We start from the raw sequence: 23316 nt of genomic DNA on the forward strand, positions 1-23316 counted from the left end.
CTAGTTCCACAACTGACGATTAACTCATAATCGAAGTTCAACTTATTCATTGTCTCTCTCATAAGAGGATCTTAAACATAAATTATCATCTGTCTACTGATTTAGGACTTATGCACATACGATTTATGAGTCATTGACACATTATTATACATTACTACTACATCAATATCGAATGCACACATTTATACAAATTTTCTCATTAATCTTTCATATTAGATATCTAAATCTAATTTAAAAAATTCAATTGTTTGTTCATGCAATCTCTAGTTCAAACCAAGATTATTTTATACGTACAAAATATAGAATTTGTATATAAAGCAAATGTTGTTATGAGGCGATGTATCGGAAGCCGGTAACAAAACTGTAATTTTCTAATTATTTTTTATTTTTGGCATAAAGTCAATTGGTTTGGATTACATTACTGTTTGTACTTTAATTGTGGAAAAGGATTTTTTAATCTGCAAAAGCAATTAGAAAAATAGGTATTTAAAAAGTAATCGGTAAAACAGATTTTAGGATCTCCTTAATAACGTATAATTTATCGGAAGAGAATAATCCTGTTTTATCTTTCTTAAAGGTATACAATGTCTCATTAAAAGTTTACCACTATTGGAGAAAATTCATTATAAATCAATATTAATGATCTTGCAAAGTTTTATTGAGCAACCGTAGAAAAAAGCAAATGCGAAAGCAGTTTGTATGGAATTAAAAGATAAGATACAGGAACTTGTGAAAGCTAAACATAACGAAGTGATAGATATCAAGATAAATGATTCTGAAATATGTAAACAATATACCTATTGTAAAATGCGATTAAAAATCGATCCCGTTAATATATTATTTTTTATACGTTGTTATATACCTGCATGTACTGGCTGCGTTCAGTCAGAACAAAACAGTTTTGTGGCCATTTTATGATTTGAGATGGAACCTTCCTCCTCAGGTCTAAAAGTATAATCCGATCAGCGTAAAGAAAACTTCCAATAGCAAAATAAAATGTTCTCCTGAACGCATTGATATATCAAAGAAAATGTATGTGTGTTGTAAAACAAAATTTAAATAAACAATGGCCATGTTTCGATGTATACATATGCCAATACTGAAAATCTATGGTAATATATACGTATCATAAACTACAGATTTTCGAAAATATAGTTAATGTTACGTATAATTATAGATTTTAAATATTAGTAATGTAGACATCAACATGGCCATAACTTAAAATAGTACGTCTAATAAATTATTTCCCAGAGAACGTCATGACGTCTTAAAGACGTCATTTTAGACTAAAAGACGGCGCAAATAAAACGTCTCAAATACATCTAAAAGACATTATGATAAGACGTCTAAATTTTAGACATCTTTGGGATCTTAAAAACATCATAAAATAGGTCTTAAGACCTATTTTCTGATAATTTTAGAACGTTTTGTAATATAACTTTAGGATTTTTAGACGTCTCGAAAAAATATTTCGAAAAGAAAACATTTTTGAGAAGAATGATTCAGACAAAAATTATAGGGTTTGAAAAGCTTTATTCACTTATCTAAGTTTATCACGTACGTTTGACTTTGGATGACGTCGCCAAGAACAGGTCAAAATCGACACATCGATTTTTAAAATAAGACACCTTGTTTTTTATTCTGGAATCTAATAGCTGACGTCAAGAATTTTTTAAAACACTACAATAAAGTTCATTTCCGTTAATTACTTATCGAGTTATGAGGCTTAAAAATTACAGCACCGCCTACAATAGAGCATTACTCAAGGTGTCCGATGGAGGGCTAAAACCTCTTGAATGTTGTTCAAGATCATGACCTGGAAAATATTTGTCAAGATCATTGGAGATTCCTTTTATTCGCTGCCAATTTTTGATATATATTTGCAAGTTTTATTGTATTTATTTTTAAGGTAACTCCAAGATCGGGAGTTAATAATCAAGAGGCGTCAAATGTGATAATCAGAATAGCTAGTCCTCCTCTCTTATCTTGATTTTTTTTTATCTATTTACCTTTGTGGAAAAAATTTATTTAAAATTTAACGTGGTTGTACATCAAAATGAGGATAAGTTCCATCTAAAATCAGATTCTTTCGAAGTTATTTGAAAAAGTGTTTTGTACGGCTGAAATTATTTGATTTGTAAGCAATCTCTCGTACATTTGAGCATTAATGTATGATGTTTCTTTCCAGAAAACGGTCTTATCAATGACCCCATATCTACCACACCACACCATATATTTATTTTTTGTGGGTATCACATGCAAGTCTCATCCAAAAAATAAATAAAAAATACAATAATAACAAAATAGGACTTTGAAAAATAACAATAAAAAAAGCATAAAACCTACGAAAAATTTTATATATATTTGTGAATTATTTTATTAAATCTTTATTAAATACGTGATATATCACATGAACGTCTCGGCTTTCATTAGGCCATAAGTACGAACTAAATTGCCGGAAATCATTAACCTGGAATTTGCGTTACTTATGTAATTTCTGTTTATAATTTATATTGACAAGAATCCGAATTGAAGAGTCGAAACGTTTATTTTATTCATATTGTTACATTCATATAAAAATAAAGAATTTTCTGTGCATCTGAACAGCTGATATAAGCTCCGATGACCTTTTTTACGTTTCACTGATTAATACAAAAAGGCCCTTTGTGTTTATAAAAGTCAAACAAAAGTACATTAATTAAAATATTTAATTATCAAGTTAAAAACGGGCTTTGTTAACGAATTTCCCAAAACTGTCATTATGCATTCCATCATCCTTAACATGTTGTCGTCAATGTAAGAGTCGGAAATCCACATCGCAGTACCGAAAGTGAAAAAGTAGTAATTCCCGCTAACCTTTAAACTGAAATAATTCGTATAACACAAAATATTTTTATTACTTTTATGAACAGAATATCTATTTTATAATTTAACAATTAAAACATTAAAATATAATGTTGTGGAAATTTTATCTTAAGAAAAATTTCTAAAAATATATTCTTTTTTCTTTCTATTACATACAGCTTTTTTTAGTATGTTCTTTATACAACAAATCCCGCCGTTAAATATCATTATTATATCGAAGGTCATAATATTTTTTATCAAGTATATCTTAACGCAACCACACAATCTGGTATTACGTACGTCGTTGTGCTAAAAAAAATTTTTTCCGAGAAGTCACATAAAGTACATATATACCTTTATCACACATGCATGAAAATAACGCTCGTCTAAGGAACATTGCACAAAAGACGCGCTAAGAAAGCAGAGGCGTATAAATTTGCGGGGTGATGCTTGAGATGTGCGCACCGATCGGAACATCCCCTTTGAGGTATTCATCGAGGGAGGAAGAGCAACTTCCTCTCCGCTACTCGTTCTACTTTCTAGCGTGGCATTAAACGAGGCGAGCAAAGGTTTGATGGATGTCTCGCAAATACTCGATTTTTAAGAAATTGGTAGTAATTGTTATATATCTCGAAAATCTTAATCTTTCGATAAGGATATATATTATATAATATCTGTAATTACACATCTCAATCTCAATATGTTGAGTTTGCATAATGTAAGGATTATGGTAGAAATCATACTTTACGCGACAAATGATAGACTTAATAATATTATAAGTATAGATTATAACTTAACGTCAACACTTTATTGTATATTATTTACACGATTATCATAATAAATAGAAAAAGTAATGAAGAAGAAGTTATAAAATAGGAAAATAGTCGTAAAAGTAAAAATATAACAAATAATATATAAATTTGCATATATTATTTCTGACAATGTTAATCGTATATATTAAGTTTTTATCCAAAAATTAAATAGAGATTGATAAGATACTCGAATTAAAAATTAGAATCATTGTAAGTTGAGGATCAAATTAGATCTCAATTTGTATCATATTTGTTTGTAATGGTTTTACTTTTCAGTTTATAATTTACAGTTTACATAATAAAGTTGCAGTTATAAAAGATTCGAATATAATTTTCAGTATAATTTTATCAGAAATATACAGTTTTATGTAATGTAAACGTTTTACATTATTCAAAAATAATTGATCACTGTCAATATACTATTTCTATTTTTCCAGACGTACATATATACAGAGTGTTCCAAAATATATAGGGTTATTTTTTATGTGCAAATAGAGCGAACTAAATTTAATCGAAAAGTCTTGTATTATTTTGCAATTTTCGCAATAGTTAACGATATTAATTTCTAGTGATCGTGTATTCGCCCAGCCCATCGCAAACGCGCAGCGAGATACGATCGCCCTACGTATTGTTTTTTTTCCACTATGCGTAATTATAATTGTCGCTTATCGCTTATAATAAACAACTTCCTACGCTTCTATTACGACAGGTAAACGTCCATTTAGTAGTATGACTTGTTTATTTGGCAATTTTTAGAAATTAATCTCTCGTTACCTGTTGCGAAAATTGCGAAATAATAAAGGATTGTTCGACTCAGTTTAATTTGCTCTATACAAAAAATAATTTTAAATATTCTAGAATATTCTGTTTTGTGTGTGTGTGCGCGCGCGTGTGTGTGTGCATGTGTCGAACTATCCTGTCACATATATGCATTCGCATAATCGCGCGCGCGCGCGCACACACATACATTATTCCGCTTCACAATTCCCGATATTCCATGCAGATTACAATTGTTGCGTGCATACCGACACGCCGACGCCAAATAACTTGACTACTCTGTGTTCGCAATCCCTTCTATCCCAATCTATCTTTCAGCGTGAGAGTGGATGGGGTTGGCTGCGTTTATGAGGCCGTGGGTCCGAAATTGAAAAGCATCCAGCTTCACGAAAGGAATTGCAGGGGAAGGGCATGCAGCAGTCGCCGACAAGCGAAAGAGCGTATCAGAGGGTAATCCTATTGGTAGATGCCGTCGTCGCGACGTCCCGGCGTCATTGGTCCATCCACGATCCGGGCGTGGCAACTTTCATCTGGAGGGGTTGTAGCATCCCTGGCAACGATTACCAGAAAGCAACTAGGGGTTCGCGCGACGGCAGGAATCCAGCATGGCGGCGACCCAGCAACCTCTAGACGGCGTCGAGCTTTCACCCACCACAACCACCGCTGCCATCGCCATCACAACGATGCTCAGCGTCGCGTGGCTTCGGCCGTTACCAATTGCTCGCACCCACTCTCCTGGATCTCGCTCGATTTGTCCGGGAGAATACTTCAGGAGTCGAAAGTTCGATCGTTCAATTAATTACTCCGTTAGCATCTCCTTTTGAATGCTATCTCTACAGTGAAAACGACAAAAAAGATTCCATGTCAGTTCAATTTTTTTTAAATTGTTTGAAATATTTGTTTAGAAAACCTCAAATTTGATAAATAATATAATGTTGATAAATATAATTTATTGTTTACGTAAATGTAGTGTGTAAATTGAGATTCTGCATTTTATTTAATAATCTCGCTAGTTCTAACACGTAACTTTCCTTTCCATAAGTTATTCAATAAGACTCTTATATCACAAATTATACAAGAATTGATCAAGTAAACGTTCCTCAAAAGTTTGTTTAATCTAAATTATAAAATAGAAAAATTTATTTAATTGTTATTATTAAGTTCCGTTTATAAATGTTTGCTTGTCAATCATTTTACCATCTTTCGAGATTTGATCTTAGCAATGTTACAACGTAATCGCTTTGGTACCGGATAGTTCTCTGAATAAAAAATAACGATGAGCTGAGCGTTACGATATAGTTGCAATGTTGCCGAGATGTTTCAAAATATTTTTCTTACTTATTAAAATTAATCTACGACGGATCGAAAAAGTCTAGGTTGGCATTTAGCTCATCGTCATTTTTTATCCAGACTATCCGGTACCAAAGCGACTCAGTAAAGACGGCTTTGCCGTCGTGTAGCCAACGATCAACAATTGCACCGTCGCTCAGGTAGGCGTCGTTTCCCGTGACAACGTCTCGCTTCGGTAGGGGGTAGTTTAGTCCGGGTCGTCGGGGGTGGGAGAGACCAGGCGTCATCAGAGAGGATCGAAGGGGTCGGCGCAGGCGCTTCAGCCCGACGACGGGCGTCGTGGCGAGGCACGCGTCAAACGTGGAGGCTTATAGGTTAAATCCTCCCGCTCCTCGTTTTTGTCGTTTTTCCGGCATTGCCTCCTGATCCCGCCTTCAAAAGTGCCGGCGGACCAATCGGCGTCGGGCGCTGCTCGCCCGCTGCCTCCGACGGCACGGCAAGCGCCACGACGACGTCGACGGCGGCGGCGGTGGCGGCGGTGGCGACGACGCCAACGTCATCCACGGGTAACAGCAACTCGCCCGACAGATCCCGGATAGGGATGCCGCAAACGTCATACGCCAATCTAACATCAACGAAGGATCGTTCCGCTTACGCGTCAATCTCGAAGCGGAACGTCGATCGCAATAGCGCGTTTACCCCCGGCTCGATCCTAATCGCGGTATCAAAATATCTTTTCTCACTTCACGTTCAACGTCGCGTAATCGCGCCGGTCTGAATCGAGCCTCGTAATTTTCGACTTTTTTGGTATTGCCAAAGTGTTCCATTCGCTGATACCGGTGATTATTGGATTGGAGAACTGGACCATAGATTGAATCGAGTCGAGCGGTTAAAGAAGTTGGTGATAGAATAAAGAGGGTGGAAAATCAGTGATTAAAAGAAGTGATCTACGTTTTACAGTGTAGATTTTGAATCTTAAATTGCTCTGCCCGTGAGTCTGCATAATCTTTAAATGGCCATGAGCATATTAAATCTTTACTTTGAAATCACAATTTTTAATAAAATCTGGATCAAGTTCTCGTCACTAAGAAGAACGAAAAATTTTTTGGTAGAAATAAAAATTATATTAATAAGATGGCTACATTACTAAAGAAGACTAGAAAGGATTACTATTTAATTGATATTTACTTTAGAAAAGAATTTTTAGAAAAAAATATTTGAAATCATCCTTTTTTAACTTCAGAGTATTAATATCAGTTAAAAAAATTCTTAGAAATAAAATTTTCTAAATTATAAGAATAAATACGTAAAATTTATTGTAATATTTTGTTCGTTAAAATTGCTTAAATTTAATCTTCATCGAAATGAGTTAAAATCATGGACTAATTTTATAGATATTTTATATTAAAACAAGTTAGTTTCGCTAGGTTGCAAGAAAAACATGTTTAACGGTTTTATATGTTTTATATTTTATATTGAAATCATTAAGTCACGTATAAAGGTATAAAGGAGTTGTATAACGATTTTAGCGCGTTTGACATCTGATAACGAATGCTTGAGGAGGCACTATGAACGGAGCAGCGACAGTCACGGCGACTGAAGATCATCAGCATCAGCAAACACAGAATGAAACAACTTCGGAACATCCACGGAGTCCTGCCAGCCCATTGAGTGCTAGACACGGTGAGATAACACAAAAAGTATATTTAAATGAGAAAAAAGTATATTTAAATAAGATATTGAAGATATAATAACAAGATTACATACGTATGAACATTTAATAAATTTTTAAAGCTTTCATATTATGCAGAAAAGTCAAATTAACTCAGGTTTATAACGTTTTAACGTCTAGACGGTACATTGATTTATAGTTTCCATGCACGTATTTCCATGCTTTATTTATATTTGTTTATATTTGTCAATAATTAATATACGTATGTACACGGAGCGTAATATAAATGAACAGAAAAAAGGTTTAATTAATTGGATAATGTCTTTAAGGAAGGATAATAGTTTATTTATTTAATTTTTAATGAATTATTAACGTTGAACAATTTATTATAATTTAAAATTTATTTATAGCATATGTCAGATACGCGTGTTAGCGTACATATTTTCATATGCAATATGTACAGATATAAAAGCTCTTACAATTTTAACTATTAATATAAATATAATATTTAAGTATAATAAAAGTTTTGTAAAGATTAACTGAATTTATTATTAATTTATTTAGCTCTTTATTGTAAATTACTAATATTATTATTTTTTGTTGCGTTTCTTTATTTAACCTCGATGATGGGTATGGTGAGCTATGATATACGAAGCGTTATCATGCATGTCAAAAGGGTTAAAAAGAAAGCATGTATTTGATAGGCGGAATATGTAGATGTATGCGTTATAATACATCCTAACGCATCTCAACACTTTTAACATATGGAAATTAAAAATAAAGATAATTATCAATAAATGATAATAAAATAATAATATTGATTTATTAAGACAAGATTTAAAAAATTAAATGAAAAAGATTTGTCAGTCGGAAAAGAAGCGATGATAAATATATATGTATATACATATATATTGCAATTTTTGCTATGAATGATTGAAGATGTTTACATATATATTTCATAGTCTAATTTTCTTAATATTATCACGACATTTCTTTTACGGTATAATGTAATACGTAATATATTGCGTAATGTAATGCGTAAACTTGCTTCAAAGCGCGATTCTTCTCCTTCCGCTCGCGTCGGGTCATCCGAGATTTGATTATTCTAATGGTATAATGGTGTTGCCTACGTGTTACCCTCTTTTTCCATTTATACCTCACCCTATGACTGTAACTCGTATAAAAGTCCATCGCGGGGGTGAATCTGTGTGCATTTTATCCATTGCTTCGCAATCCGTTTCTTAGAGGAACGATTCTCTTTGCCCATTTCACTAATCTTTTCACTAATTTTTTCTTCAATAATTATGATATTTTCCAGTTTATTACACTCTAGAAAATGTTGGGGTCGATTTCCCTGGTGTGTCTATATAATTCTCATGTTGATGTTAAATTAACATCAACATGGCGTGGATTAAAAACTTCTGGTATTTATATCAATATCATCATGGCGTGGATTTAACACCATGAGTGTGTAGATTTAACACCCATGGTTAAATCACAATTATGTTGGCGTAAATTTAACATGATAAAATTATATAGACACCACATGGTTCATACCGCTATTTTTTACAGTGTACAGATTATCAATGATTCAAGACGCATATACATGTATATATATATATATACGTATATAATACATATCTTCTTATTGCAATTCTGATTTTTTACCTCTGACATTAAAAATCTTATGTAATCTGAAGTGAAATCTAGATAAACTTTGTTTAAAGTATAATTAATTTTTACCTATATATACATGTAATGTGTGTATTCTGCTTCTGTCGTTTTATATAATTGTATTTTTATATAATTAGCACATCGGGTGCATTCAATAAGTACAACGCAACAGCTTGCAATTATTTTATAATTATCTGCTGAACAGTTCTAAACGCACTCAACATCTCAACATGTTTACTCAGCAATTGCCATTATTTCCAGCAAATTGAAACTCAGCGTACACTTACGCTGAATCTCAATCAAAACGAATTGACCAAAATGGCTGTCTCCAATTCCATATATTATTCTTGGCGGTATAGACAATATACATATGTGACAATGTAATTTGGTACAGACATTTTTGATGCACATGAAAAGTTCCTACCGTCTATCACTGTCAATGGAAGATTAAAAATGTGTATAAATAATAGCTTATAAATATATTTTATGTATAAGTAAAGAAATATTTTCTGCATATCGTAAAAATTATATTCTTTTATATACTCACGCATGCAATAGCTAATGTCATAAGGGCATTTAACAGAACACTTAATGTTGCAACTTATCAGTTGCGCAACAGTTGTGTTCTGCTGAACGCATCCATTACGTTTCTCTATCTATATAGTTGTAATATTAACTTGTATTTATTTATTAAATACTCGGTAAATAGCAGCATTAATATTACATTTGCTAACGTTAAATATTATCGTTTCGATAACACTATTTTGTTACAAATGAAAGACTTGTTCTTTCTTTCTGACTTTTAGAAAATGAGTGTACACGTACACTTTTGCAAGGTAGCTGTTTTTTTATTTATATTTTTTAAGAGTAATTAAGTAATAACATTTATAAGTAAAAAAAACATGTTTTTTTTTTAGCAAAAATAGTAAAAGCGTAAGAGATGCTTATTACTGTTGCATTCGCGATGTATTGCTGAAATTAGCAAAAATGTATCGAAAACGAGGAACAAATTTTTTTTATCTTTCTAACTAGTGCAATCCCTGGCCCCATTCACAATGACTCCCTCTAGCTTTTCCGATGATCCTATAATACGAGGGCGCAGGTGGCGCCTTGCCATCCACCAGCATTGATATGCTAATGAAATTTGATGCCCCTGCTTTCGCGTGCGTTACTCTCGGCGCGGGTGGCTTATAGTGGGTGTGTATTTTATATTGGGCCATCATTTTTCTCCTTTCAGTTAACCCCGCACGATCGACAGATTGCACTGGAACGAGATTTGATTAGCTTAATGCCATAATTTGCAATCGCGTGTATGTATGCGTGTTCTTAGATATATGTATGTACTTTTTAAATATATATACATACTATATATATATGAAACTAATTTGAAAATGAAATATAACGATTTTACAATTGTTTATAATACTGTAGTTATGTAATCCGCAATTTAAATAATAATCGGTGATCGATTGTCACCGATTTACGAATAAAAAGATAGTCATCATAAATCGATCGTATCTCAACATCTTATTTACCAAAAAAGAATCTTATCATCGAACAAATCCTTCATCCAAAGATTGAATCAGCACTTTAGAATATATTCTAGTAATCGACAGGATTAGGGGATATGTTAACGAGTTCGAAAAGCTCGTACGCTTATACAAAGTCACGTGAATTACAATAAGATTAACATCGATCGCCTGACGTGATTTGATAATGATCAGAAACGTTTCAACAGTCAGATTGTTTGAGTAGCAAACGTGTTCAAAAATACTGATAAGATTTTTGAGATGTTGAGAAGATAAGAAATTTTGGCAAAAGTAGAGTATCTCTTTTTCTGACAGCAAAGTTTCTGTATTTGATAGCTTCACAGGCACCCTACGGAAATCTTTGTTCCTCCTTTGCGTCCCCGAAGGCTTACCGATGGATTGCGAAGGCAAACAATATTTACATCGGGAAATGAGTTTGGAAAAAGCTCAGGAAGTATAAGAGCGCTCGAATATAAATATTTATACCAAATGAATGAAGGGACCAGGATTCCTCTGTAACACGCGACGTAAGACAACACGCGTCATCAACCTGCTGAATTACTTCAATCAAAATTTTCGGAACCTATCATAACTTTTCCTCCGTAAATATACATATTTTTATAATATAAACGAATATCAATCGGGAATATTTATGTAACTGCATCAAACACATTTTTCAAACATTTTTACTTAGCATAAATATATATATACTTAGATTGTTATATCACAATTGAACATCATTTTTTAACAGAACAATTACACTTTGCTCTATTTTTATTCGCGTCTAATAGCAAGTGCATTTCAATTAAAGTTACTTTTGACAAAAAGCAATTACAATCCTTGAAAATGTATAGCGAAGAATATGAGATAGTTGAATTGATGACCATATGATAAGGGGAGGATTAAATGATCCAGTGTTGTGCCTCCTCAGACAGAAGCCACACTTAGCAAATACTCACAATCAATTTAAACTCACATCAATTCTTAGACACGTATCGTTTCAAGATGAAATTCGTCACGAAATCGAAGTCTTAAACCTTTTACTTAGTCTTAATCATTCCTACTTAAGCAGATTATCGACATCAGATGGTAATGTTGCTCTTTAATGAAGACACAAAACTAATTTTTAATGTAGAAAACTGTGTATATGAGAAGCGGATTCGCTCCTCGAATCAAAATCGAATTCGCGGATTGTGAGACTATGAACCAAGCGTGGAGCCAGCCGACGCGACGCGACACGCCTCGATTTTATTAGTCACGCCGCCGCCGCCGCCGGTATCTTCAATAAGGCACGAGATCTCACCGGAATCTCACCGTATTTGTCAACCGTTTCTGCAAACTCGATTGAAAACCTGTTTCGGTCTTGTTAATTCCTCGAGGTCAAATAAAATTCGTTTAAGATTTATCATATGGATTGATAGGATGATGCCCAGGTAACTTCTAGCATTAAGAGAAACCTTAAATCTAATTTACTCCACATTTCGTAGTTATATGATATTCTTCTACCCTTTTGAGGCTGTACATCAGAAAAATTCTCTAACATTAAGAGGATATCAAAAGAATAAAATATTTTTTTGTAGAAGATTTCAACTCGATTTTAATACGTCTTCTTATATAGAACTCCTTAATGTTTCTTTCTTACGAATAGCGCGTTCATCTCGTGGCGAGGCCACGTACTTATCTCTTAGCGTATCCTTTTATTTTAAAAGACTATTCAAATTACTATAGTGGAATTTTCTATAAAGGAATTTACTCTTGATCATAACTCCACTTTTTTATAGATGAATACGTATTATAGATACAAACATATGCTTCGTGTAAGATTTTTAGAAGAAATGTTAAGAGGATTTCGCCGCTTATCAGTAGAACATTTTTTTTTTTAGACGTTAGATGGTATGCACAATTATTTGATATGCGATCGAGTATTTGCCGACCCTTGTTCTTCGAAATCAATCAAGGATGTGGCGGGGATTTTCTGCGGGGGACGATCTGCCCTGGCTAGGGTTGGTTGCCCGAAACTGCAAAAGGGATTTCTGGGATTAAGCCGAAAGTAACGGTCGATTGCTCGAAATGAAAACGTCGAACTGATTGTGGAAAAATGATATTTTGATCATAAATCTCGAGCCTTTCATCGTATTGCCAAGAAGCGGTTCTGCGATCGAAAAAGATAATGAATTGCCACAGTCAGATACCTATAACTGCGGTTGAGTGAAATAATCCGATTTTATTTTTTCCCGCTTAGTCGCGATACACAAAGAATTATATTGATTTTCGTTCAAAATAAACTAATTATTTAATATATAATAAATGAAACTAATTTTTATATTATGCACAAAATTATAAAAAATTATAATGTTAAAAACTGTTAAAAACTGTTGCCTTGTTGTTTCATTGAAAATGTAATGAATTAAATTAATAGAAATATGTAAATGCCATAAGTAATTCAGCTAAATTGGAGCTCGTTATAATTAAAACTGTAATTAAAGTTATAATCACAGGTAAGCGCGAGGTAATTTAACAATCGAACGATATTTTCAATTAAATTGCGCAAGGATCAAACTAATATTATTAACAATTCCAATTTTATTTTACATTTGTAATTTGCGTGCAAATATCTCCACAAATGCGTTTAATAAAAGTACGAAATTATTCGATGTTTCGATCTAAAATGAGGAAATATGAAGTGGGTGTTGAATTACAATAATTATTTTACTACTTTTGGCGATCACACGTTCCCCGAGAAAATTCAAAGACACTGTCATTGAATTGTGACCTCTGCAATTGTATTAAATCTGCTACAAGACTATAAATTCGTGAATGTTAATATTGAAGACAATAATTTACCAATTGTGAATTAACTTGATATAATTTTTCTCTTTGGAAGTTCCGTTTTGAAAAATTTCGATGCGGCGACGCCTATATGGAGACAATATACATTAACTTAATTCTCTACTCATATTGAATTATTTTATTATTGATACAGATTATTTACAGTTATAATTTGTATAATTAACATGTTCTTTAAGCTCATATCCTTTGAGCAATATCCTTTTGATACCAAACTTGTTAATTTAGACGGATTGTAACTTATAAGTAATAAAAAATTAATGTACTGTCGCTATCTATAAAAACAAATTTATATTATATATATTTAACAAACAAACAAAATATTTTTTCTAATTTGCATGTCTTCAATCAGTAAAAAATAAAAAAGACTTTTTCATATATTTTTTTTAAGTATTGAAAATATCGATTATCCTAGTTTAGACACGCATTTTGAACTTTGAATACCTTTAAGAAAAAAATTTTTTGTTCGTTCACATAAACTACTAGTGGACTACAATTTCGCAAGATTGCAAAGCTTTTATATCAAGTAAATGATATGATATTGATCCACGTCATATTGGAATAAGAAATGATAAAGAAAATTTCGATTTATACAATTTTTTTTCATTCTCGGCGTAAACTCCACTTCGCAGACATGTATCAATGCGTAAACTTTAATCCTGGAAACAGATTTTCAAATCTGTAAAAGAGGAAAAAATAAATAATTATTATATAAAAATTATTGTGTTTAGTCAGTAATACAGACGATTTTAGGATCCTCTTAACACTAATCAATGAATAACACATGCGATTATCACGATTGTTAACGAGATAACTAAATACAGTTCGTGTTAGAAGAAAAAGAGAGAGAAGACGTTCTGATACTTTAAATTACTGGCACTTCTGCGAGTTAATCGTCGATTAATTTAACCAGAAGTTGATGAAAGAACCCTTAGACGCAACGGCATAACGGTGCAACAATTCAACAATATACATAAATTCGATTGATGAACTAAAAAATGTACAGACATTATAATTTTGGCTTCTATATTTTCATCAAACAAATAGGATATTTTTATGTTATTTTTACAAATCTTAAAAGTAGTATTTACATTTTCTCTTCTTAAATCTTAATATACGTTTAAAATAAGCCCGGGAAAAAATGATCCATGTATGATTGTACATGATTATACATAGACACACAAAGTCATGCACTAAATAATGTATAATTTTGAATGCTATTATATTATCATGAATGGTTAAGTGTATATTTCGTGCATGGTCATATACATTCATGTACAGATTTGTATGGAACCATACATGATCATATGTGAATTATTATACGACCATCCATGATCATATGTATAATTCCATATAGTAGCATATCGAACTCTTTGCACGATACATGATCGTACATAGTTGTATACATTCATACATAAATTTTTAGCATCTGACTATTCATACTAATAGAGCCATTTGCAACTGTTGCAAATTTTCTTTGTTGAAATAGAACTATTATTGATATTGACATTCTAATGCCAAATTTTATGTTACAAGATGTCCGTCGACATGTGTTCTTTTTATCCAATTGCAATAAAAATTTTGTTTACAGAAATTATTTTTCACGATGATTTTTTAATATTTGGTACTGTTCTGGGGAGATCGACAAACAAATACGTGAAATATTTTTTTATCAAGTATAAGGGCCACTCTAAATTGATTATGTATGACCAAGTACAGTTATATATAATCGTACATGACTATGTTAGGTCTGGCGGAAAAGTTTTACTGAAATTTCGCTAAAAATGATACAATTTCAGCTAAAAATTTACTGAAATTTCACTGAAATTTTCAGTTAACATACTGAAAAATCGCTGAAATTTGTATGAATTGCTGAAATTTTGCTGAAAATGAATTTTTCAGTTTAAAGTCAATGAAATTTAAGTGAAATTTTTCTGAAATGCTAAATTTTGCTGACATTCTCTTTCTTATCACTCTTCTTATCAAACCCTAATTATTGCAAAAATTATGTAAATAAATTCGCATTCCAGACTCCGGCGAGAGCAGCGTCATTTCCCCGGGTTTGCCGGAACGTTACAGTCCATTGGGAGCGACGGGGTCTACGTCAAGCCACGATCCTTATGCTTCCCGATCGGTTCAAGAATGTCCGGTACCTCTCTGCAGAGGAATGCCGACGGACTTTCCTCTAGCCCGGTCACCGTATCTAACTGCACTTGGAAACGGTCATCCGCATTTGCTGGGTCAGGTACAGCATCAGCAGCAACAACAGCAACAACAGCAGCCACAGCAACCACAGCATGGCAGCAAACCACCACGTAGTCTCGGCCTCATATGCGTGGTCTGTGGCGATACTAGTTCCGGCAAACATTATGGAATACTCGCCTGCAACGGCTGCAGTGGTTTTTTCAAGAGGAGTGTTAGACGAAAGCTAATATACAGGTGAGTCGAAGTTTCAATGATTGGAATGTATTATTTATATTCATAGCAATTGAACAAATAGGAATGAATTATTGGAGATTATTTCTTAGAGAAAAAGGTGGTAGTATTATAGCCAGTGTAGATGTCATGGATCCTCATATCTCCTATTATAGGCAGAAAATTTTAGTGATTACTTATGAAATTATTTGTTCACTAAGTCGTAATTATACCATGACGTTAATATATCAATAATCAGTAGTTATTACAAAGCATTTTTATTTTTGAAACGTTTTTAAGGTACACTTTAGCATTTATATGATTACACATGCTTCCTTATTCTTCTTAAACTTGAGCATATTGTTACGCAACTATACCATGTATATTTTAATATGTTATTTGTTATCTAATTTTTTTTTATTGTATACATTTTGAGTTATGCAAAGTTAAACGGTAGTATGGCATTTTGATAATGTGGTTTCCTAAGCGTATACTCATTACTGCTCCTTTTTCAAGGTTTTCGTATGAAAATAATTATTCCAGTAGAATTTTAATGAGAAATATTTTAATCAAACAAGTTGGGCATAAATCCGATTTTATTTTCTACGATACGAGAGATTATATGATATACAAGAGCATTGAAGAGATAACAATATTCGTTATGGTCAAATATCCATCGCGCACAATAGTTCATCGACGCACTCGTTAACAGTCTGGCAACTCAATCCGTGATGGGAAAAGAATTGTATACCGCGGATATCATCGGTTTCGGCTTTCGAGGGCCGTCGGGCACGACGCCACTTTACATTTCAGTCACGAAGCCGAGCCTGTTCATTTTTCAAAAAGCACGCACGCACGGAGGGTTAATAGCTAGCATATCGAGTACTGCATGCGCCTGCGTATTCCTAACGTGGAGTGGGACAAGCGAGAGACCGAAGCGGCCGATTCCGACTCGCGCATGAGAAGGATCCGATGGAGATGGATGGTCGTTCCCAAGGGACAGTAATAGTTCCTCGTACGAGCGCCACCGGCTTTACCACCGGTTCAGATATCCGGATATAACTCGTCGCCGATGCGGCAACGGCGGCCGTATAGCGGCGGTTCTTCGGTTAGCTCTCGATGGGCCCCCGGCGGATTCGACATTACACCATTCTACATTGTGGCCCGGCATTATAGGATGAGTTTACTCAACTTTGCCCACATGGCTCAACGTTTAACTCGATATTAACCCCGGATGATTCGCGTTACCGATAATTTCTCTTTAATTTCGACATTGTATATGACTCTTTTTTCTTCCTCCCTTCCTCTTCCTCACTCTCTCTCTCGCTTTTGATCCTCCTTCTTTCTCACCCTCTTCTTCCTCTTTTTCCTCTCCACCCTCTATTTCCCAGCCAACTAAGATTACTTGCCATTTTAACGTTAAAGTATAATGACAAAAATGTCTGCTTTGCTGAATTGTAATGTGCACATTTGGCTAACGAATATATTAAGGGAACACATTATAAAATAATGAAAAAAATAATGTTTAATGAAAAACGAATATATTAACTTCAGCTCTCAAAAGTTTCCTTTTTTGAACACAAAGCAGAGACAAGGAAGATGCAGCCTTTGTTGTTGGAATAGCAACATTTGCGTGCGAGAGTTCAAGTACAAGCCCCGCGGGAGTCTGTGCGAACATTTCGTTCTTGTCCACGCACGATGCACTTAATTGCATCTAACCGATCCATGAGGATTTGCGCTAATCCGACGATTGTGACGGCGCGCCATCACGGCGAATCGCGTCGGGGCGCATCTGTCGTATTTCGGTCCCCTCTCTGCGGATAATTGGTTATCTGTGCGGAGGCTCTTCAGTCTTTACTGTGTTATAACTGTCCGACGAGAGCGAAACGGCATCCTCTTGTCTTTCTATTTTCACAGACGACAAAATTAAACGTCGCACAGTAGTCTAAAATTTGAAAAAGCTGGCTAAAAACCAAATTTCCGAAGTTTGATCTCTATTTTCCAATTACATAATATATTATCCCGCATCTATTACATCATATATAATAATAGTTGTTTGTTTATTAAACAAATAATTTAAAAGTACTAGCACAAAGTTTAACAATTTCATACGCGTTTTGAGAGTATAGTAGTATTGTGTTTGCCGAACATTAATAAAATATAGATTTTTAATTCATTTACATAATGCACTAATGACGTTTTAATTTAAGCTACAAATTGCACTTGGATGCGAATTTTTTTACAAAAAGATTTCCAATTTGATATGTATTTGATAAAATTGGTTTTGCTTAACACACAGTTTTAAATCAAATAATGTTTTATTTTTTGAAAATTCAGTATTACCAAGCGATTGACTCAATTTAAGAATACCACAGTAGATGTTAGTATAGATATAGATATAGAGATTTCACCTTTGCAATACTCGGTACCGTGTTGTTTAACAGTATCCGTCAAAGCGTTTGCGCAGCCGGCCGCTTAGTTGCGCCGCACCTGACGGCGCAAACTTCATGCTCTGTGGTTGGACATTTTTAAAGGCACACTGTTTAAAAACTAGTGATATACCTTTTGCTATTGATATTTTCGATTTCAAATTAAAAGTTAAGACCGTCGCGTTCATTATTTATTTAATTATTATTAAAAAGTTGTTCACAAAAGAAATTTTTTGGAATGAACGTAATCCCTTAACGTGAATGTAATAACAATAAAACTAAAGAATTCTATAACATGCGAATATTTTGAGATTATTTAATAGCAATTTGTAGAAATTTATATAATAAATGAATACAGTTCAATCATATGTACTTAACATTCAATAAAATGGATTTGCTTTCCTTATCGTATCATTAATGTAAAGGGATAATGTTGCACTTAATACGCTGTTTATTTGACAATTATAATATACGTAGCTGTCATGGTGAATAATCACACGTGAATAATCTGAATATTTGCGTCATCTCGCGCATACGCTCATAGTTGCAATTTCTCATGAATTCTGAGAGTATTTAAAGTACTATCACTACTATCAGTAAGTACAAATCATAAGTACAGTCACTGTGGCAGACATTTTGTTATCTGTAAGTGATAGCAAAATTAATATACCTCATGTATACATTGATAAAGTCATAACACAGGTGCAGCTGTTGTAACAATTGGTACTTGTGCAGCTTTAATTTATTTTTTATACTCTGTAATTTGACATGCTATTCTCTCTGTACGCGGATCCAAATCTATGTATAAAATAAGTAAAATTCCTTTTGAATATCGTGAACGAAGCATAATTTAAATGATATATTTGCTCGACTCTTTTCTAATAAAGCTAATAAAAAATTATTCTTCATTCATAGCTACTTTTATTGATTATTGTTATACATATACGAGCAAGATAGTCATGTTTTTAGAATATAAAGACTAATAAAAAATATTTTAGAAACTCATTTTAGTGCATCATTTTGATCTTGTTGAAGAGTTCAGTAAATTAAAAACAAAATAATGATATGTCTCTTTAAAGTGAGATAGAATTAAATAATGCGTACCCTTTTTTTACGTAAACACAAAAAGTAAAAAAAATTTGACCTAAAGTGGAAGGATCAGACCCAAGAAAACAAGATATATTATGAGAAAACTTTTTAAATTTTTGTCTCACGTCACTTACTTAGTTTTCCTGTATTTTCCAGTTTTAATTTAAAACGCTAGCGAAAAATTTATACGGATCAAACTCTATCAAATGTTTTTCGCTTTAAAACTTATCCCTTTTGTTTGTTAAAAAACAGAATATTATAATTTGAGATTAGATTTATAAGAATAAATCAAATAAAGAAAAAGAAATTTCTATTTTCAGTCACAGAGCGAATCTTAATACTTATAAATATTTCGCGGTATAAATTTATATACATATCCAATTCTACAAATCGTGCGCCGAAATCTTTTACAATCTTGAAGCGCAATCAAGGACAAAAGAGTAATAACATTATACATTAAATTGACAAGCCATATTTAATAATTTTTAATGCTAATATACATCTAATGAGGATACTAATAATATGATATTAATAAGACTCTAAGGCACTGCATTTACTTGCACATTTCGATTTTCAACTTGATTCCTGCCCCTTATTTCACCAATCCGCGCGCAGCCTAAATGCCTATTGGCGCGGGTGATGAAGTAAGGAGTAAAAACCAAGTTAAAAATCGGCCTAAATGTGTAAATAAATCCCAGCACAGCTCTAAGGCCTGATTGTATCAACATTACTTTAAACGAGGCTTGAAACTCTTTTTTTCGGTTTTAAAATAAGACAGAGTTTTATATCTCGCTTAAATTCAAAAAGACGATGGTGCAATTAGGTCTTAAAGCTACGAATAATTTTTTAGAAAAATATTACCTTAGTCGGGATTCCAACCCGGATCTACCCTGCAGGCGTCTTCCCAATTCGATCATTCGAGGCTTCGGTAATATTCTTTGCAATAACTTATCGCAAAGAATATTACCGAATCCTCGATGATCGAATTGGAAGGATATTCGCACAGAATACAGGAAATCTGGAATCACGACTGAAGTAATATTTTTCGCAAAATTATTCGCAGTTTTTAAGAGTCTTATTAATATCAAATTATTAATAATTTTAAAGATTGTAATGCTTTAATATGTATTTACTATTCTAGTTCTGTTTATGATTGCGTTTCAAGACTAAAAACAATTTCGGTGCGCTATTTGCAGAACTGTATGTAAATTCATACCGATATATTTAAGCACTAAGATTTGCTTTGATCAAAAATAGAATTTCTCTTTCTTAATTTGACAAAAACATTATTTAAAATATAAAAAAAAAACAGTTTTTTATCTATTATAATTTTAATATATATTTAATTTACATGGAAAATTAACTTTTAACGCATTCAAAGTTCATATTTTTTGTATTTTACGATTTTTTTTTAACAATAGCATATAACGACGTATTATTTTTTAAGCATCGGCTTAATCGCACTTATTATGCTTGTCCTTTCCGCAAAATATATACTCATCGCGTATGAGAGAATTAATGAGGCTTTATACCAGCGGTTATCGCTAAATCACTGTTAGCACGATTTTAACAAACGTCAGTCACAAGAAATCGAACGCTATCTTGTCCTGAGGCGGTGTAACACGAAGGGTCCGCCAACAGAACCGGTCTCTTAGCGTGGTGCCGTCACGTCAGCGGGGGGTTCACCGTGCAAATTGATTTGCGTTCACACCCCAGTGGATCCGCAGGGCACGAGACTAGTACCCTCCTGCGAGGACCCCTCTCCTGTATTCATCCTTCAGAAGCACATCATACATTTATTTACGCATCTTTCTGTTCTACGAGCAGCTGGCATTGTTCGCCTCATTGAATTACCGGAAGCATGTGCTACTGGTTATCACGCCCGTCGATCGTCCTGCTTTATGTTGTCGGATGCACGTCGTGGATGCTCTGGATGTGCATTGTTTATTGCTAATATCGTCAGCAAAGCGACAGATTCATTGTAACCCTTTAACTAATAAGCCTCTATTAAACTATCTTTTTGATGTAACATGCTGTTATGAATACTAAGAGGGGATAAACGACGATTAAACTATACAGGATGTCCTCGTATAAGTGTCTTGTAACAGAGATGGATCTAATAAATATGTTTTTAAATTAAACGACTTTAACTAAACTTTACTGTAAGCACAGTGGCTACTGAAAAAAATTATTTATGTTAGAAAACGGAGAGATGTGCATAACTTTTGCACAATAAATAAATATTTCGATAAAATAAAGGTGGGCAGTGTCTGTTTTAATGAGTACAACGATATAACAAAATTATTTAATAAATTATATAAGTTATTTTGATTTAAAGTTTTGCGAGTGTCTACTATCTTTTTTCGACCCTGCGATGTAGCCAACTTCCGACTCTCGCATTGTGATTCATGTGATAACATGAGATTTGTTTGCATCGCATGCTCCAACTTTCAATATGATCCAACATACTCTTATCGTAGCTCCCACTCAACGAGCGCATTGAAAAAAATAGAAGCTATGACAGGAGTGTATTGAAGAATACGAATGAAGAATGCGAATAAACCTGTCATCATCAGGGCCGAAATTAAAAAATAGTAATTGCCCACAAAATTTTAACCCAAAATATCTTATATAATTTCTAAAATATATAGTTTTGTTATATCACATATTGTTGTATTCGTTGGAACAGATACTACAATTTTATTATATCAAGTATTTACTTTATTGTGCAAAAATTATTATGCAAATCTCTCTATTCTATAACATAAATAATTTTTTTCAATAGTCACTTTGCTTATAATAAAGTTTGATTAGAGCCATTTAATTTGAGACCATATTTATCCAGTCTATTTTTGTTAGTTTGCGAGATAAAAAGAACTACTTATACGGGGACATTTTGTATAATACATTGAAAAAGATTATAAATAGTTAATGCAAAGAAGTTTATTACAACTAAAGAGCATAAAAATGAGAATTAACCATTTTTTATTTAATCTGTTCCGAAAAGTACAAAGTTATGTTACTTTATACTACTTATTATTAATCTTTAAAAAAATGTACATAGAATATTTTATATTTGATAAATTCGTAAAATTCTTCTCCTCTTATTTAAATTTTTGTTTTTTTCTGATAAAAATAGTGATTCTAAGCATGGCGTCGAATTCTAAGTCCTTTCCAAGATCATTCAATCCTTGACGACAACGTTTCATCAACAATCGTCGTAGCTCCGTAGCTTTTGTCCCTCGCGAAAAGTTGAAGAAATTCGGACGCACTTGTCGGAAATCCGGGGTGTGCACTCTTCGGGACGTGGTGCTAAATTCGATTACTTTCATTGTTGAGATAACTCAGTTATCCCTCCGAGCTGACTAACGTAAAGAGGCGACTGTCCGGGGTCACGTACCTTCTTCTTATCCCTCTTAATCTCGTCCAATTCAACGACAGTCCCTACCATTTCGTTATCAAACCTTAAAGGAGTCCTATTTTCCTTCCCTTGTTATACACAGCATGGATGAAACCTCTGTGATTTAAAACCGAAAATCTTTACGCAGTCCAAGTTAAATCCCTAACATCATCATAATCCTTTTTTTTTTTCTTAACTATCTGCGAGGTAAAAGATTTTAAATATTTTAAGACAAGTAAGTTTCCGGGAAAAAATCCGTTTTTTTTTTGTATCCTTGAAAATTTGCTAACGAAGCCGATCTATGAGAAATTTTTTAAATGATTCAAATTAATGATTAGACATTATACTATATCATAAAAATATCGAATCTTTTACAGCCAGCGTTGAATCTCTGACTCGTTTTATTTTTAGGAGTGCGTTGGTGTCATTGCACAAGTTTAGTAATGTATACATGTTATAGCGTCCAAATTTATATGTATATTTAAAATATAAAATTATACTTTTATACATACATACACATGTATTTGTGTATGTATAT

At 33.1% G+C, this 23316-nt stretch overlaps 1 protein-coding gene across 1 annotated transcript in view; it reads left to right on the top strand.

Moving 5' to 3' along the window:
• Positions 1–6791: 6791 nt before the first annotated feature.
• LOC108755114 (photoreceptor-specific nuclear receptor-like) overlaps positions 6792–23316 on the top strand; it is a 35488-nt gene continuing 18963 nt past the window's right edge. The window contains 3 exon segments of the mRNA XM_018497934.1: positions 6792–6831; positions 7253–7406; positions 15476–15884. Coding sequence (XP_018353436.1) covers positions 7292–7406; positions 15476–15884 — 524 coding nt within the window. The 5' untranslated portion in view covers positions 6792–6831; positions 7253–7291.

The sequence above is a fragment of the Trachymyrmex septentrionalis genome, unplaced genomic scaffold (assembly GCF_001594115.1).
Source record: "Trachymyrmex septentrionalis isolate Tsep2-gDNA-1 unplaced genomic scaffold, Tsep1.0 scaffold83, whole genome shotgun sequence".
Taxonomy (NCBI): Eukaryota; Metazoa; Arthropoda; class Insecta; order Hymenoptera; family Formicidae; genus Trachymyrmex; species Trachymyrmex septentrionalis.